This window comes from Salmo salar, chromosome ssa09 (assembly GCF_905237065.1).
Source record: "Salmo salar chromosome ssa09, Ssal_v3.1, whole genome shotgun sequence".
Taxonomy (NCBI): Eukaryota; Metazoa; Chordata; class Actinopteri; order Salmoniformes; family Salmonidae; genus Salmo; species Salmo salar.
In genome coordinates, this window is record NC_059450.1 from 58,048,276 (window position 1) to 58,066,738 (window position 18,463).

An 18,463-nucleotide genomic window follows, 5' to 3' on the forward strand; every position below is an offset into this window, starting at 1 on the left:
ACACAAAATGTCGCTTGGCTCTCCAATTCTATGAGTTGGAAGAATTTCCTGTGTCTCTCTATGGGCCATGTGGCCAGAGACTCTCCTGGAATTTTAGAGTTTTTACGACCCTTTACACACAGGGTGGATTGGGTGCAAAAGGGAGGGGTCAACTGTCCTCCCTGTACCAAAAGAGGCCAACGTCATGACACAGTATATACAGAAGCGGACAGAGAAATATCATCAATTATTGCTTTTACATTTACCATGTGAACATTTCCTGAGGATAAATAACGCAGGATTGTAAGAGTAGTGAGCTAGAGACACCCATCTAGTGGTATATCTTACACCAATAAAAGGAAATATACTAGTTACAGAAAACACTTCAATACCAATTCTTTATTCATCCCTGATGGGTGGAGAGATTTTAAACAGAACATCCACCTACATTCTGTCTGGAGAAAACCAAGTTCAAGATTACCACACCTACGTGAACGTTGTATCTGCTGTATAACACAGAAGGACATGGAGGAGATGGGGTGACCAGCATCTGAGAAATGACGTGCAATAGGGGATTTAGGGTCCTTTCTCCTAACAGCACTCTTGTGTTCTATAATACGTGTTCTTAGCTGTCTGCTGGTTTTGCCCATGTATTGCTTATTGCAAGGACAAGAGATAAATTATATGACGTTAGAAGAGCTGCATGTGAGGAACTGTTTGATAGTGTATTGTATGCCAGTGGCAGAGCTGTTGAATACGCTCACTTTTTTACAGGAATCCCTACATGCCACACAACTACGGCAGCAGGGGTAGAAACCCGTCACAACATCCAGTCTTCCATCATTTTGTCCCCGAGGGACATGAGTGTCAGCCCGAACAATGAAGTCCCTGACATTCCTGGCCCTGTAGTGTGAAAAGAGAGGAGGGTCAGCCATGAGCACATTCCAATGTTTCTAAATCTCTCCCTTGATGTCATCGCTCAAATGAGAATATGTAGTGGTACAGACACATTAATGGGTTTTCTTACTTTTATTCCTTCTGGTTGAGGTCTCATCAATGGTACACTTTCTTGCAATATGATTTTTTAATAATCATCTTTATTTTGCATTCGTCCCTCAGTTTTGGATTTATTCCTTTTTTCGACAGTGCGGGTCTCCATCTCGTCCAACCTCCTTGTATCCACCACAGTATGCAACATAATATAATTAGCCAACAGGGTAGCACAGAATTTAAACTGTGTTATACTACCGTATTCACAAGCAAGCTGAAAGCTAGAACTTACAATATGAGGCTTCAATTGGGTTCAACAGCACCAAGAGTGGAAGGCCTCTGTAAAGATTTTGTGCGTAGTCTTGTGTTAGAGTGCGTAACACCAATTTGTTGGCCGTGACCTTTTCCAGCTGATTTTCATCAAGGATCTCTCTGTACTTTGCTCCGTTCATCTTTCCCTTGACCCTAACAAGTCTCCTAGTCCCTGGCCCTGAAAAACATCCCCACAGCATGATGCTGCCACCACCATGCTTCACCGTAGGGATGGTGCCAGGTTTCTTCCTGATGTGACGCTTGGCATTCAGGCCAAAGAGTTCAATCTTGGTTTCATCATACTAGAGAATCTTGTTTCTCATGGTCTGAGAGTCCTTTAAGTGCCTTTTGGCAAACTTCAAGCGGGCTGTCATGTGCCGTTTACTGAGGAGTAGCTTCCGTCTGGCCCCTCTACCATAAAGGCCTAATTGGTTGAGTGCTGCAGAGATGGTTGTCCTTCTGGAAGGTTCTCCCATCTCCACAGAGGAACTCTGGAGCTCTTTCAGAGTCACCTCCCTGACCAAGGCCTTTCTCCCCCGATTGCTCAGTTTGGCCGGGCGGCCAGCTCCAGGAAGAGTCTTGGTGGTTCCAAACTTCTTCCATTTAAGAGTGATGGAGGCCACTGTGTTCTTGGGGACCTTCAATGCTGCAGACATTGTGTGTAGATTGATGAGAATTTGTTTTATTTAATCCATTTTTGCAATAAGGCTGTAACGTAACACATTTTGGAAAAAGTGAAGGAGTCTAAATACTTTCCAAATGCACTGTATGTTAGCACATTTTGTGAACAAAAATACAGTTTAAAAGTCGCACACAGAGACAAGCACAAAGACAGGTGAAACAGATCAGAGTGTGACACGTGCTTATTAATAGTCTACTCATCACATTAGGAATAGTAGGCTTACATTAGTTTGCAAATGTGATGATGGAGGCATGTAATCCTTTGTTATAAAGGCAGTGGTGTGAAGTACCTAAGTAAAAATACTTTAAAGAACTGCATAAGTCGTTTTTTGGAGTATCTGTACTTTACTATTTATATTTTTGACAACTTTTACTTTTACCTCACTACATTCCTAAAGAAAAGTATGTACTTTTTACTCCATACATTTTCCCTGACACCCAAAAGTACTCGTTACATTTTGAATGCTTAGCAGCACAGGGAAATGGTCCAATTCACACACTTATCAAGAGAACATCCCTGGTCATCCCTACTGCCTCTGATCTGGCAGACTCACTAAAGACAAATGCTTTATTTGTAAATTATGTCTGATTGCTGGAGTGTGCCCCAGCTATCCATAAATAAACAAAAAACAAGAAAATAGTGCTGTCTGGTTGCCTTTGATAGTTAAATATATTTAAAACCAAATACTTTTAGTCTTTTAATCAAGTAGTATTTTACTGGGTGACTTTCACTTTTACTTGAGTCATTTTCTATTAAGGTATCTTTACTTTTACTCAAGTATGACAATTGAGTACTTTTTCCACCACTGTATAAATCATTTTTATGGTGAAAAAAATTGCTTCGCCAAAACTTGAAACTTACGCGACACATGATAAGACTACAAACTACTGTACAGTTGAAGTCGGAAGTTTACATACACTTAGGTTGGAGTCATTAAAACTCATTTTTCAACCACTCCACAAATTTCTTGTTAACAAACTATAGTTTTGAAGATGCTGGAGGAAACAGGTACAAAAGTATCGACATCCACAGTAAAACGTGTCCTATATCGACATAACCTGAAAGGCTGCTCAACAAGGAAGAAGCCGCTGCTCCAAAACTGCCATAAAAAAGCCAGACTACGGTTTGCAAATGCACATGGGGACAAATATCATACTTTTTGGAGAAATGTCCTCTGGTCTGATGAAACAAAAGTAGAACTGTTTGGCCATAATGACCGTCATTATGTTTGGAGGAAAAAGGGGGAGGCTTGCAAGCCGAAGAACACCATCCCAACCGTGAAGGACGGGGGTGGCAGCATCATGTTGTGGGGGTGCTTTGCTGCAGGAGGGACTGGTGCACTTCACAAAATAGATGGCATCATGAGGATGGAAAATTATGTGGATATATTGAAGCAACATCTCAAGACATCAGTCAGGAAGTTAAAGCTTGGTCGCAAATGGGTCTTCCAAATGGACATGACCTCAAGCATACTTCTAAAGTTGTGGCAAATGGCTTAAGTCCAACAAAGTCAAGGTATTGGAGTGACCATCACAAAGCCCTGACCTCAATCCTATAGAAAATTTGTGGACAGAACTGAAAAAGTGTGTGCGAGCAAGGAGGCCTTCAAACCTGACTCAGTTACACCAGCTCTGTCAGAAGGAATGGGCCAAAATTCACCCAACTTCTTGTGGGAAGGTTGTTGAAGGCTACCTGAAACGTTTGACCCAAGTTAAACAATTTAAAGGCAATGCTACCAAATACTAATTGAGTGTATGTAAACTTCTGACCCACTGGGAATGTGATGAAAGAAATAAAAGCTGAAATAAATCATTCTCTCTACTATTATTCTGACATTTCACATTCTTAAAATAAAGTGGTGATCCTAACTGACCTAAGACAGGGTATTTTTACTAGGATTAAATGTCAGGAATTGTGAAAAACTGAGTTTAAATGTATTTGGCTAAGGTGTGTGTAAACTTCCAACTTCAACTGTATCTAGCTAGCTAATGTTGGCTAACTTACTGTAGTTTTGTTGTTTACACCTGGTTAGCATAACAGCTAAACTAAACTCAAAATCGATTAGACTTGACTTACTAGTGATGAAATGATCGTAGCAGACCCTTTACTGACAGCTGTCTGGGTTCAGGTTGATGGGCGAAAAGGTTTCTTTGCTTTTCTGACAGGTCTTGAGTCTTATCTTATTGGTATCACCAATGGTGTTTCATGATTGTGGGTAATCTATAAACATATTTTTTACTGTTGTCTTTCCTACCTTGTTAAAGCAGCCAAATACGCTACAGAAAATGACCATGGTGATGAATCAACTCGTTTTAGGCACTGTTACCCCCAAGCCATAAGACTCTTGAACACTTAACCAAATGGCTACCCGGACTATTTGCATTGGCCCCACCCCACCCCTAATTTTTACGCTGCTGCTCTTCTGTTGATTATCCATGCATAGTCACTTTACCTCTACCTACATGTACATATGACCTTAATTACCTCGACTAACCAGTGCCCCTCACATTGACTCTGTACCGGAACCCCCTGTATATAGCCCCTCTACTGTTATTTTATTGTTGCTCCTTAATTATTTTATATTTCTTTATTTTCTTTCTTAAAACTGCATTGTTGGTTAAGGGCTTGTAAGTAAGCATTTCACTGTAAGGTCTACTACACCTGTTGTATTCGGCGCATATAACAAATACAAATTGATTTTATTTGTTATCATGCAGTTTCGGGTAGCCACTCGGCTGTTGTTGTCAGAAGAATTCATGCCAACATGGCCAGGAGGTGTTGTACGTCAACTGCATGCCCTCTATATTGTTGCACCCCCTCTTCCCCTCCGAATAGCCTCAATTCGTCGGGGAATGGACTCTACAAGTTGTCGAAAGCGTTCCACAGGGATGCTGGCCCATGTTGACCCCAATGCTTCCCACAGTTGTGTCTAGTTGGCTGGATGTCTATTGGGTGGTGGACCATTCTTAATACACACGGGAAACTGTTGAGTGTGCAAAATCCAGAAGGGTTGTAGTTCTTGACACAAACCGTTGTGCCTGACTCCTACTACCATACCCCGTTCAAAGACACTTACATACATATTTTGTCTTGCCCATTCAACCTCTGAATGGCACACATACACAATCCATGTCTCAATTGTCTCAAGGCTGTCCCTTCATTTACACTGATTGAAGTAGATTTAACAGGTGATATCAATAAGGGATCATAGCTTTCACCTTGATTCACCTGGTCAGTCTATGTCATGGAAAGAGCAGGAGTTCCTAATGTTTTGTACACTCAGTGTATGTGTGTTTCACACTATGTTGAGGTAGAAATCAGAGTATAATGCTTGTATGGATGTCAACCTCAACTCACATTCATGTCATCGTCACCAATCAACTGCATTACAGTTAAAAATGACTTTGTTACTACCACCACCAATTTCTGTATGCTAGCTATGCTAACCAGCTTATACGAACGGGAGTTAGCATTTAGCAGTCACTTATTCTAAACCTGAAAAGGGACAACTTTTAAATGTTATGCTACGAAAAGAGCTAAATATATCCAAATCGGACTTAAGTAACCACATTGTGGCCCTGCTACAATACATAAATCATGACGGCTTTGAGGAATATCCACTTTGTAACATCAGATTTGTTGAATGTGCGCCAATCTGGTCAATGGAACGGTCTGTGTTCCATTGACTCCATTACCGCATCCATTGTTTCAGAGATCTTGTTATAATTTATCATAAAAATCTTACAACTGTCAGGAAGAAAGAAATTCAAAAGTAAAGTGCTAAGTGAATCCACTGAGACTGAGGGCAGACTTTATCCTGAAATCAAACAAGGAAATCAAATCAGACCTTCTGTTCTACACTGACCATCCAAATGCTTGGCACACAGACCTCCACAAGGCCAACAATGAAATCAAAATAGCTGGAAAATTATGCTTTTAATGCAGTGATGCTTTTAATCATAATTTTTATCTCGGCAGGCTTTTATTTGAGAGAAACTGTGGTTTAATAGACCTGGTCAATCAATCAACTGCTCTTCCCTCTGGTAGCCTCTCGCTGACTCGGGAGTTAACCCGTCAACTTCTAGTGAATCTTTGTTTTCATTTCAACAGTTTACTACCTGTGATGTGCTAGATGCCTTCACTGGGGCTGATATTCTAGATCCATATATCTGGCACTATCCCCAAGGGTGGGAAGGTGGCCCATATACTCCCCCTTCCCAAGGTGGTGACCCTTGTGACCTAAATCGTTATCTCCCTATTTGTAAACTTTCTTGCCGAGCTAAAATATTAGAAACCTTGATTCATTCTCAGGTAAGACCTTTCTTATCTTATTTATTCTAAATGTACATCAGTCGGGTTTTAGACCAGGTCACAGCACTATCTCTGCTGCATCCCTAATTAGAAATGATGTGCTTAACTGTATGGATAAAAAGCAACATAGTGCTGCCCTCCCCCTTCATTGACCTGTCAAAGGCCTTTGATACTGTTGATCACTCACTGCTAATTCAGAGGCATTTCTCAATTGGCCTAGACCAGGCTGCATGTAACTGCTTGACAGATAGAACTCAATGTGTATCTACTGATGGTGTTAAATCAGGTTTCCTGGATATTATGAAAGGTGTCGCGCAGGGGTCGATTCTGGGTCCTGTACTTTTTACTGTTTACATTAACAATATTGACTTGTCTGTAAAATAAATATAACCTGCACTTGTATGCCAATGATACTGTTGTGTATGCTATTGTCCCCACGGTTGACCAGGCTGTATCCTAACTACAATCTGCCTTCATTGTATTACATTAAAACTTTTTTGACCTGAAATGAGTATTGCATGCAGGTAAAACTAAGTATATGTTGTTCTCTAGAGCGCATAAAAATAACTGATGATTTAGAAATATGTACTTTGGATTGTGTACATATTGATTGTGTCCCTGCTTACAAATATCTGGGCATCTGGATTGTTTTTTGAGGAAAAGTATATTCATGAGTTAAGAAGCTGAGAATAAAAATGGGCTACTTCAACAGAAATAGGTCATGCCTCTCGCTAAATAGTAGAAAGTTGATTATTCAGTCGACGTTCCTATCTGTCCTAGGCTATGGCTGCCACTTCATTAAAGTCAGTTTTAGTACTCATCACTGCATGCTCTACCATAAAGTTGGTTGTCCCTCTTCGAAGTCACATAGGTTGATACATCGCTATGTTTTCATTCATAAAGCCCTTTTACAAAAAGTCCCGCTGTACCTATCATTACTAAACTTTAGACATGAGTTACCACACCCGGTCTCAGGGATGGCTCACTCTGGAAATTCCTTTGGTATCTGAGTTAGGTAAATCAGCTTTTAGTTATTGCACCTTATTTGTGGAACGATGTTCAAAATGTCCTTAAATCTGATGTTATGGTGCCTCTCTAGGGCAATTCAGAGAGCTGATTGAGGACCTTATTACTAATGAATGTGCTTGTTTTTTATGGCAATGTTTTTCTTTCTGCTTGCATTTTGTATTTATATTTTGATGTGTGTATTTTCTGTAATTTCTGTAATTCAAGGCTCATCTGTAAAAGAGACCATGGTCTCAGTATGACTCACAGGACAAATAAAAAATAAAATAAAACATCTAATTGTTAGAGATGAGGGTGTTATGCCTTGTGGTTTCCTTGAAATGCCATACCAACCGTGTCTTATGTACAGAAATGCACTTCTGTAGAAATATAGCAAAGCAAATTTGTTTAATAGGGTAAAACAATGAACTGGTCTCCTACCACCAGACATTTGAATGTTGTTTACAAGATGAATGGCTTGGTTTGGTTTTCAGTGCTAGGCCTTTGCCAGCAGTTGGGCTGCAGCTAACGAAACAGTAGGATCCTTAGACAAGAGAGGGTGGGAAGCTTGCATTTAAACAAACCCTCATTGCTATATTGACCCCATTTCCTTCCGCTTCCTAAAGCACATCGTGCCAAAGAATTACAATTCTTTGTATTGACTGAAGCCAGTGCCAGTTAAATAAATGCACATCTCTCTGGCATCAAGGTTTAGAATAATAAGAGGAAGGATTTTAAGTCAAGATAGATTAACCAATATCTAAAATGCATTTCCCAGAGACAACCAAACCTAATTTGAAACAACTAAATGTACCTATTAAATAAAGCATAAAACCCCACTATTTTTAAATGATTTATTAATCCTGAACACGTAACTTGTGATTTTACAGGCACTTTTCCAACATTAAAAGTTACATCAATAGGTAGAAGGTTCAGGGATGGATTGGATTTATGTTGGGATGCACAATATTGTAATAGTGTACAGAAACATTTTGTATTAGGCTAAGTATAGCTTCCTGGTCCATTCTTGTGTTTGCTTTGAAACAGGAAAACAAGCCCATTCCAATATTCATTTTCCGACAACTTTCTACATAAACAAAATAGTCCACTGTATCAGATGCTTAAAATATAGGCCTAATTCACAATACAAAGAGGGGAAAAAAATACATTATCAAATCATGAAACGATGGGAAACTAAACAACGAAAGATAATGTTGGTAAAAAATGGTCTCCGAAGCTGAAAGTTCTGAAAGGAGAGAAACAAAAGGGTTCATTTCTCCTCTTTGCCTTTAGTTTTCCTGTACACCATTTCTCTGAAGCTAGAGAGGATTTTGCTCTCCCTCTTTCGCCTTTCCTCCTGGTTGAAAGATGCCAGGGCTCTCTTTTCATCAGCACTGTAGATCTGGTTTTCCTTTCTCAGACGCACAGCCTCCATACGACGATGTCTGGGGGTTACAATATTGCAATGAGCGTTACAAAGCCGTCAACCAAATGTGTAAAATACGATGAAATATTTGAAATGCCAAAATGTAAACAGAAGAGTACTAATGTACCTGCTACCGCTCATCACAAACCCAGACATCTCAAAGGTTGCGATTTCGTTGCTGGTCAATCCAATTTCACCTCTTCTTGGGATACGCTTGCCTGCTTTCACATACTCTGCCATAGCGGCACCCTCACCTGGCAGCAGTGCATGACCAAAACTAGTGGGAAAAGGTATGTAAATGATTTGGCCATTCATTGATAATAAAAAATAAAGAATAAAGCTGCATTTTAAAAGCTGAATATAGTGTGGTAATATCCTGACCAAATGTGGAAGCCAGTCGTATATACCAAGCAACAGACTAAAACGGGTCATATTCTTGAATGTAAGAAAGATCCTTCTATGTAAAAATAGATACTCACTCGAGAGGCTTGTCGTCCTGGGACAGGTGAGTGAGTGGGGCCTCAGGGCCCACCATGTGTTCATCGATGCAGGTCCTTTCCACCCACAGATCCCCGTTGGCGTCCTCCTCCGACCCGTCGCTGCTGGAGTCGCTCGCTGACTGCTTGCGGTTCTTCTTCGCCTTCCTCTTCTTGGACTTCTTTGACCTGTGAGGAGAAGCCAAAACACGGTTGAGGAAAACACTTGTGTATAGGTATGGACGGCTGACTACAGTCGTGGCCAAAGGTTTTGAGAATGACACAAATATTAATTTCCACAAAGTTTGCTGCTTCAGTGTCTTTAGATATTTTTGTCAGATGTTACTATGGAATACTGAAGTATAATTACAAGCATTTCATAAGTGTCAAAGGCTTTTATTGACAATTACATGAAGTTGATGCAAAGAGTCAATATCTGCAGTGTTGACCCTTCTTTTTCAAGGCAATCCACCCTGGCATGCTGTCAATTAACTTCTGGGCCACAGCCTGACTGATGGCAGCCCATTCTTGCATAATCAATGCTTGGAGTTTGTCAGAATTTGTGGGTTTTTGTTTGTCCACCTGCCTCTTGAGGAATGACCACAAGTTCTCAATGGGATTAAGGTCTGGGGAGTTTCCTGGCCATGGACCCAAAATATTGATGTTTTGTTCCCCGAGTCACTTAGTTATCACTTTTGCCTTATGGCAAGGTGCTCCATCATGCTGGAAAAGGCATTGTTCGTCACCAAACTGTTCCTGGATGGTTGGGAGAAGTTGCTCTCGGTGGATATGTTGGTACCATTCTTTATTCATGGCTGTTCTTAGACAAAATTGTGAGTGAGCCCACTCCCTTGGCTGAGAAGCAACCCCACACATGAATGGTCTCAGGATGCTTTACTGTTGGCATGACACAGGACTGATGGTAGCGCTCACCTTGTCTTCTCCGGACAAGCTTTTTTCCGGATGCCCCAAACAATCGGAAAGGGGATTCATCAGAGAAAATTACTTTACCCCAGTCCTCAGCAGTCCAATCCTTGTACATTTTGCAGAATATCAGTCTGTCCCTGATGTTTTTCCTGGAGAGAAGTGGCTTCTTTGCTGCTCTTCTTGACAACAGGCCATCCTCCAAAAGTCTTCACCTCACTGTGCGTGCAGATGCACTCACACCTGCCTGCTGCCATTCCTGAGCAAGCTCTGTACTGGTGGTGCCCCGATCCCGCAGCTGAATCAACTTTGGGAGACGGTCCTGGCGCTTGCTGGACTTTCTTGGGCACCCTGAAGCCTTCTTCACAACATTTGAACTGCTCTCCTTGAAGTTCTTGGTGATCCAATAAATGGTTGATTTAGGTGCAATCTTACTGGCAGCAATATCCTTGCCTGTGAAGCCCTTTTTGTGCAAAGCAATGATGACGGCACGTGTTTCCTTGCAGGTAACCATGTTTGACAGAGGAAGAACAATGATTCCAAGCACCACCCTCCTTTTGAAGCTTCCAGTCTGTTATTCGAACTCAATCAGCATGACAGAGTGATCTCCAGCCTTGTCCTCGTCAACACTCACACCTGTGTTAACGAAAGAATCACTGACATGATGTCAGCTGGTCCTTTTGTGGCAGGGCTGAAATGCAGTGGAAATGTTTTTTGGGGGATTTAGTTCATTTGCATGGCAAAGAGGGACTTTGCAATTAATTGCAATTCATCTGATCACTCTTCATAACATTTTGGAGTATATGGAAATTGTCAACATACAAACTGAGGCAGCAGACTTTGAAAATTAATATTTGTGTCATTCTCAAAACTTTTGGCCACGACTGTAGAGGTAGAATGTAGATATGAGTGAACTTACTTTTTGCTCTTCTTTTTCTTCTTTTTCACTTCCTCGTCTGAAAGACAACTAAATTAGAGGGTGAAATAAACTTAGCTGGACAAGCAGCCTTTGTACTTGATTTTTTTTTTTTTTTTTAAGGTGAAACATTTCTCACCACCAGAGTCCGACTCTGACTCGCTGTCATTGGAGTGTTTCTTGTTCTTCTTCTTTTTGGATTTCTTCTTCTTCTTCTTTTTCTTCTTCTTATCATCTATGAATTATAGTGCACTTGTCTTGATCTCTCACCAATTCAAGGGTGTAATCAGAACATACATTTGACTTACTACGTAATATAGTATGCCCAGGTTACACTTTGTTCTTGACTAGTCAATGCATGTCATTCAGTCAGATGTAGGCTAACTGAGAACAGACTTTTATAGAAGGACTATTATAAAAGCTAATTCAGCATACTCACCGGATGAGCTTGAATCTGAGCTGCTGTTTTTCACATCCTCTTCAACTGGGGTATGTTCATCAGAGCTTATTGAAAAAGGACACAAAATGATCTAAATGTAGATAATTTGGTAGTTGGTGTGTATAGCCCAACTCTTTGAACTCTTGTACTTGATTAGTCAGATCAGATGCACAATTACTTACTCTGGTGCCATTACTCTTGGTGAATAGCCCCAGACTTCAGGTGATCCAAGTTCACCAATTCTCTCCCTCTCTTGTAGCCGCCTGGAATAGAATTCATATCATTAGACTAGCAGCACTGTAGAAACTAATACATTACAACGGAACGATTTGACTAGTGCAGTGTTAGCTAGCTACATAGTTGTCTTTGTCATAGTTTGATAATTGTGTAGTTTAGAGTAATTATCGAGGTTAGCTAGCCAGCTATTTTCGTCCCCCGCGACGCCATTTTTCCAAACCTAGCCAACTATTACCGACGAGCAGCATTGTAGAAACTAAATACATTACAAAGGAACGTCTTGATTAGTGCTATGTTAGCTAGCTACATAGTTGCTTTTGTATCATGATAAGGTGTAGTACTGAAACTATCGAGGTTACCTAGCCAGCTACACGTTCAAACAAAGTCAACAACGCAGCCACTGCTAGCTGGCCTACTTCACCAGCCAGCAGTACTGTATCATTTTCGTCATTTTCGTCAATAAGATTTTTGCAACGTAAGCTTAACTTTCTGAACATTCGAGTCGTGTAGTCCACTTGTCATTCCGATCTCCTTTGCATTAGCGTAGCCTCTTCTGTAGCCTGTCAACTATGTGTCTGTCTATCCCTGTTCTCTCCCCTCTGCACAGGCCATACAAACGCTTCACACCGCGTGGCCGCTGCCACTCTAACCTGGTGGTCCCAGCACGCACGACCCACGTGGAGTTCCAGGTCTCCGGCAGCCTCTGGAACTGCCGATCTGCGGCCAACAAGGCAGAGTTCATCTCAGCCTATGCTACCCTCCAGTCCCTCGACTTCTTGGCGCTGACGGAAACATGGATTACCACAGATAACACTGCTACTCCTACTGCTCTCTCCTCGTCTGCCCACGTGTTCTCGCATACCCCGAGAGAATCTGGCCAACGGGGTGGTGGCACTGGAATCCTCATCTCTCCCAAGTGGACATTCTCTCTTTCTCCCCTGACCCATCTGTCTATCTCCTCATTTGAATTCCATGCTGTCACAGTTACCAGCCCTTTCAAGCTTAACATCCTTATCATTTATCGCCCTCCAGGTTCCCTTGGAGAGTTCATCAATGAGCTTGACGCCTTGATAAGTTCCTTTCCTGAGGATGGCTCACCTCTCACAGTTCTGGGTGACTTTAACCTCCCCACGTCTACCTTTGACTCATTCCTCTCTGCCTCCTTTCCACTCCTCTCCTCTTTTGACCTCACCCTCTCACCTTCCCCCCCTACTCACAAGGCAGGCAATACGCTTGACCTCATCTTTACTAGATGCTGTTCTCCCACTAATCTCATTGCAACTCCCCTCCAAGTCTCCGACCACTACCGTGTATCCTTTTCCCTCTCGCTCTCATCCAACACTTCTCACTCTGCCCCTACTCGGATGGTATTGCGCCGTCCCAACCTTCGCTCTCTCTCTCCCGCTACTCTCTCCTCTTCCATCCTATCATCTCTTCCCTCTGCTCAAACCTTCTCCAACCTATCTCCTGATTCTGCCTCCTCAACCTTCCTCTCCTCCCTTTCTGCATCCTTTGATTCTTTATGTCCCCTATCCTCCAGGCCGGCTCGGTCCTCCCCTCCTGCTCCGTGGCTCGACGACTCACTGCGAGCTCACAGAACAGGGCTCCGGGCAGCCGAGCGGAAATGGAGGAAAACTCGCCTCCCTGCGGACCTGGCATCCTTTCACTCCCTCCTCTCTACATTTTCCTCTTCTGTCTCTGCTGCTAAAACCAATTTCTACCACTCTAAATTCCAAGCATCTGCCTCTAACCCTATGAAGCTCTTTGCCACCTTCTCCTCCCTCCTGAATCCTCCTCCCCCTCCTCCCTCTCTGCGGATGACTTCGTCAACCATTTTGAAAAGAAGGTCGACGACATCCGATCCTCGTTTGCTAAGTCAAACGACACCGCTGGTCCTGCTCACATTGCCCTACCCTGTGCTTTGACCTCTTTCTCCCCTCTCTCTCCAGACGAAATCTCGCGTCTTGTGACGGCCGGCCGCCCAACAACCTGCCCACTTGACCCTATCCCCTCCTCTCTTCTCCAGACCATTTCCGGAGACCTTCTCCCTTACCTCACCTCGCTCATCAACTCATCCTTGACCGCTGGCTACGTCCCTTCCGTCTTCAAGAGAGCGAGAGTTGCACCCCTTCTGAAAAAACCTAAACTCGATCCCTCCGATATCAACAACTACAGACCAGTATCCCTTCTTTCTTTTCTCTCCAAAACTCTTGAACGTGCCGTCCTTGGCCAGCTCTCCTGCTATCTCTCTCAGAATGACCTTCTTGATCCAAATCAATCAGGTTTCAAGACTGGTCATTCAACTGAGACTGCTCTTCTCTGTGTCACGGAGGCTCTCCGCACTGCTAAAGCTAACTCTCTCTCCTCTACTCTCATCCTTCTAGACCTATCTGCTGCCTTTGATACTGTGAACCATCAGATCCTCCTCTCCACCCTCTCCGAGTTGGGCATCTCCGGCGCGGCCCACGCTTGGATTGCGTCCTACCTGACAGGTCGCTCCTACCAGGTGGCGTGGCGAGAATCTGTCTCCGCACCACGTGCTCTCACCACTGGTGTCCCCCAGGGCTCTGTTCTAGGCCCTCTCCTATTCTCGCTATACACCAAGTCTCTTGGCTCTGTCATATCCTCACATGGTCTCTCCTATCATTGCTATGCAGACGACACACAATTAATCTTCTCCTTTCCCCCTTCTGATAACCAGGTGGCGAATCGCATCTCTGCATGTCTGGCAGACATATCAGTGTGGATGACGGATCACCACCTCAAGCTGAACCTCGGCAAGACGGAGCTGCTCTTCCTCCCGGGGAAGGACTGCCCGTTCCATGATCTCGCCATCACGGTTGACAACTCCCTTGTGTCCTCCTCCCAGAGTGCTAAGAACCTTGGCGTGACCCTGGACAACACCCTGTCGTTCTCCACTAACATCAAGGCGGTGACCCGATCCTGTAGGTTCATGCTCTACAACATTCGCAGAGTACGACCCTGCCTCACACAGGAAGCGGCGTAGGTCCTAATCCAGGCTCTTGTCATCTCCCGTCTGGATTACTGCAACTCGCTGTTGGCTGGGCTCCCTGCCTGTGCCATTAAACCCCTACAACTCATCCAGAATGCCGCAGCCCGTCTGGTGTTCAACCTTCCCAAGTTCTCTCACGTCACCCCGCTCCTCCGCTCTCTCCACTGGCTTCCAGTTGAAGCTCGCATCCGCTACAAGACCATGGTGCTTGCCTACGGAGCTGTGAGGGGAACGGCACCTCCGTACCTTCAGGCTCTGATCAGGCCCTACACCCAAACAAGGGCACTGCGTTCAGCCACCTCTGGCCTGCTCGCCTCCCTACCTCTGAGGAAGCACAGTTCCCGCTCAGCCCAGTCAAAACTGTTCGCTGCTCTGGCACCCAAATGGTGGAACAAGCTCCCTCACGACGCCAGGACAGGGGAGTCAATCACCACATCCGGAGACACCTGAAACCCCACCTCTTTAAGGAATACCTAGGATAGGATAAAGTTATCCTTCTAACCCCCCCCCCCTAAAAGATTTAGATGCACTATTGTAAAGTGGTTGTTCCACTGGATATCATAAGGTGAATGCACCAATTTGTAAGTCACTCTGGATAAGAGCATCTGCTAAATGACTTAAATGTAAATGTAAAATATACAAGAAATACATTAAACCCTGTGACCAATTCTAGTCCTAGGCAGAGGAAGAGGCGAACCGAGAAGTTTTCACCGGCCAAAATCTGTCCACAAAAACAAGCCCACGAAGTGAGGAAATTTTGTATGGAGGTCGAATTTGGTCAACAAAAAATGTAATTGCTAATTTGCTGTGTGAGGCTTATTTAGTCTAATAGAAGGTTTGTAATGGTTAGGTTGTTACGAATGTACTGATATAAGTGGACTCATGTGGCACTTCGCAACTTACCCAAAAACAACTTTATATTCTAGTTCTGCCTGTTGTCAAAGAGATAGATAGGATTCATCATGGATATAACCTGCTTTAGCATGGACATTGCCATTGAGGGCTTCCACCATTTAAAGTAGTCAACTGGGTGGGGATTGCTCTGAGTTGGGTGCAATTAGCTAATGAAGAAGAAAATGCACTGCAAAGATGATTCCTCTCTCTGTATAGCCTGTTGTTCACACTATCTGCCCTCTCATTGGCTAGAACGGTCTCACCTGATCTCGCCTCCTGGGACTACGGTTTTGGTTCAGGAAAAAGATGGTGGAAGTGGATGTTGAGTTTGAGTCGAGCAAAGTTGGTAAAGACTAATGTTCTGAATGGACAACTGTAGTAGCGAAAACTGGAACAAAAAGGGAATTGTTTAAAATTGGAGTGGAGGATACGTGTATGAATGATAATGAATTGCTTGTTGTTGGGATGCGTTTGTTGAGTAAGGATGCATGCGGGAAACCCGTTTGAGGTGTTAAATGGTGAAGTATGCGCTGGGAAAAGTGGAGTCTGTCAGAGTGACCAGGAGTGGTCTTATTTCGATTAATTGCAGATTGCAGTGAGCCTCAAAAGAATCCAAACAACAGAAGTTGTGTTTTGAACTTCGGAGTAGAGCACCCATCAAAGGAGTCATCTCATGGGTGACGACAGATGTTCAGGTTGAACACCTGAAGAGAATTCCTGGTGTGGTTGGTGCCCGGCGTCTGACCCGCTGGGTGAATGGAGAAAAAGAAGGTCTGTCGCTCCTGTTGTTTTTTGATAAAGATGTGAAGCTTAGTTATGCGAGATACGCTGTAAGAGCTTTCGTCCCCAAACCATTGCAGTGTAAGAATTGTAAAGGATTTGGCCATGTTTCAAGTGTGTGCAAACAGAGTATATTGAAGAACGGTGTGTAGAATGACGACGGTGTTGCAATTGTGGCGGGGGAATCATGTTCCTGAGTTCCTGGAGTGCCCTGAAAGGGTGAAGGAGATTGAGGTGGCAAAAGTTTGAGCAGTCAATCGAACCCTCCCAGGTTCCCCTTGAGCCTGTGTAGGTATCAGATCTGTTTCATTTTAACAGAAAAGTTTGATGTAGTTTATTGGTTGTTTTATTGTTTATTTTTGGGAATTCTGTTTCCATCCTGCACAGTAGGTGGCGGGATGCACATTAAATTGTGTGATCGCCAATATACCATAGAAAAAGATCTTGCCTCCTCCCATCATTGTTAGAATGGTCGCTCGAATAGCTTAAGAATGTCACTGTACCCTGCAATTACATCTGCGACCCTGTGCATGTGACTAATAAACTCATCTAATCGAATACTTTGTCAATATAATAGACAATCTTTGTCCCAGGCTAGATGCACAGGATGTGCAAGTTCCAATAGCGTGGACTCCACTTAGTCCAGAGTTAACACACCTGGACCAAATGATCAAGGCTGTGATTAGTTGAGTCAGGTGTATTGGCATCTTGGGCTGGAACAAAAGCCAACAATCATCTCTGATTTGGCTCATTTTAAACAGGACTTAACAAACCCTTGAAACAATTTGTCGTTTGCTAGCTAGTGTGGGTCAAGCGTTGCATTTGCACGGATACTAGTTAACTGTGCACAAATATCTAAACAGCTGAGACACGGTTTTGTGCGCGCTAACTCCATTTACCTGGAGATGAAGGCGTCTTGTCTCTGGCGTTGAGCATCATCCCGTTCGTAGTAATCATTCCTGCCACCACCACCTCCGTATCTACCGGCGCTGCCACCGCGCTGATCGGACCAGCTGTGGTTACTGTACCTCTCTCGAGATCTAGAACGACTGCGGGGGTTTTCCGTACGAAACCTTTTGGCATTTCTCTCTCTCATTTCTCTTTCTCTCTCGGACATTCGGGGAGGTTTAAGCTCTTCTTCATATCTGGGGGCCTTGGGCATGGGCCCAAAGACTGGACTGGAGTCGCGAGATCGACTGCCGCTGCCAGATCGGCTCCGTCGTCGTCTTCTGGGGCCTCTCTGTTCTTGATCGGACAGAGGCATCGCTTTCGTTTTATGTCCACTAATACGAACAGCCTAAATTCTATATGTGGGTGAAGAATAAACAAGACGAGCTACCTAATCTACTGTTTAGGCCACACAGCGTTGTTTCTACGTGAGTTAAGAAACGGGAAATGATTGGGTCCGTGGGACTGTAAACAGGTCCCCCTTGAAACATGCAGCACAATGCTCTTTAGTTCCGCGTAGTTAGCAGACGCTCGAGCAAATGTTGCTGTCTTAAAACATTTGAATTGTGGGCTGTATTGATTATATCAAATAATGCCGTTGAACATATCTAGTTTGAAACGTTTTGAACTGAGGCAAATGTGTAGATATCACACCAGATGCAACTGTTTTGACACAAATGTTACGACTCCTGTTGGCCATGTATGATCTAGCAGCAGGTTGTTTGTCCCGAATTTGGAGAGCAGCTGACATGGGACACACCCATAGCCTCCGGTCTCCAGGATCCCAAGAGAATTCGTTGTATGGGGTGTGCTCACGTAGTTTACAGTCGTTAGAAGGATAGTTGCCATAACGGGGACATATTACTGTTTGTAAAGCACCACGGATAAAGTTGTGTATACTGACTCTACACACCCACTCACATGCAAGCTGCTGATACTCTGTATCTTATATCCTGTTGCCTTGTCCCCTTAGCCCTATGCATATCTACCTCCCAACAATCCAGTATCCCTGCACATGTAAATATGTTATTTGAACTGACTTTATAAATATTTCCTGTATTTAGTATGCTTACTTAATTGTGTAATTCTTATGTTTTTTTTCTTCCAGTAATACATTGTTATCGGTTATTG

General features: G+C 43.4%; 1 protein-coding gene across 1 annotated transcript; it reads right to left on the reverse strand.

Moving 5' to 3' along the window:
• Window positions 1-8,119: 8,119 nt before the first annotated feature.
• Window positions 8,120-17,804, reverse strand: nkap (NFKB activating protein). The gene is made up of 8 exons (XM_014211799.2): window positions 17,284-17,804; window positions 11,643-11,723; window positions 11,461-11,525; window positions 11,161-11,256; window positions 11,025-11,061; window positions 9,185-9,370; window positions 8,833-8,982; window positions 8,120-8,724 (listed from the first exon to the last, which is right to left on the reverse strand). The coding sequence occupies exons 1-8, from the start codon at window positions 17,646-17,648 to the stop codon at window positions 8,550-8,552; spliced, it is 1,155 nt and encodes a 384-aa protein (XP_014067274.1). The 5' UTR covers window positions 17,649-17,804; the 3' UTR covers window positions 8,120-8,549.
• Between the last annotated feature and the right edge of the window lie 659 nt (window positions 17,805-18,463).

Bases quoted from the DNA above. Each gene is read 5' to 3' on its own strand.
- nkap (XM_014211799.2), bottom strand. From the start codon at position 17,648: ATGCCTCTGTCCGATCAAGAACAGAGAGGCCCCAGAAGACGACGACGG. The intron at 11,526-11,642 runs GTAAGTAATTGT...TTTTTCAATAAG, and splicing joins CCAAGAGTAATGGCACCAGA to CTCTGATGAACATACCCCAG. The intron at 11,062-11,160 runs GTGAGAAATGTT...GTTGTCTTTCAG, and splicing joins GTCAGAGTCGGACTCTGGTG to ACGAGGAAGTGAAAAAGAAG.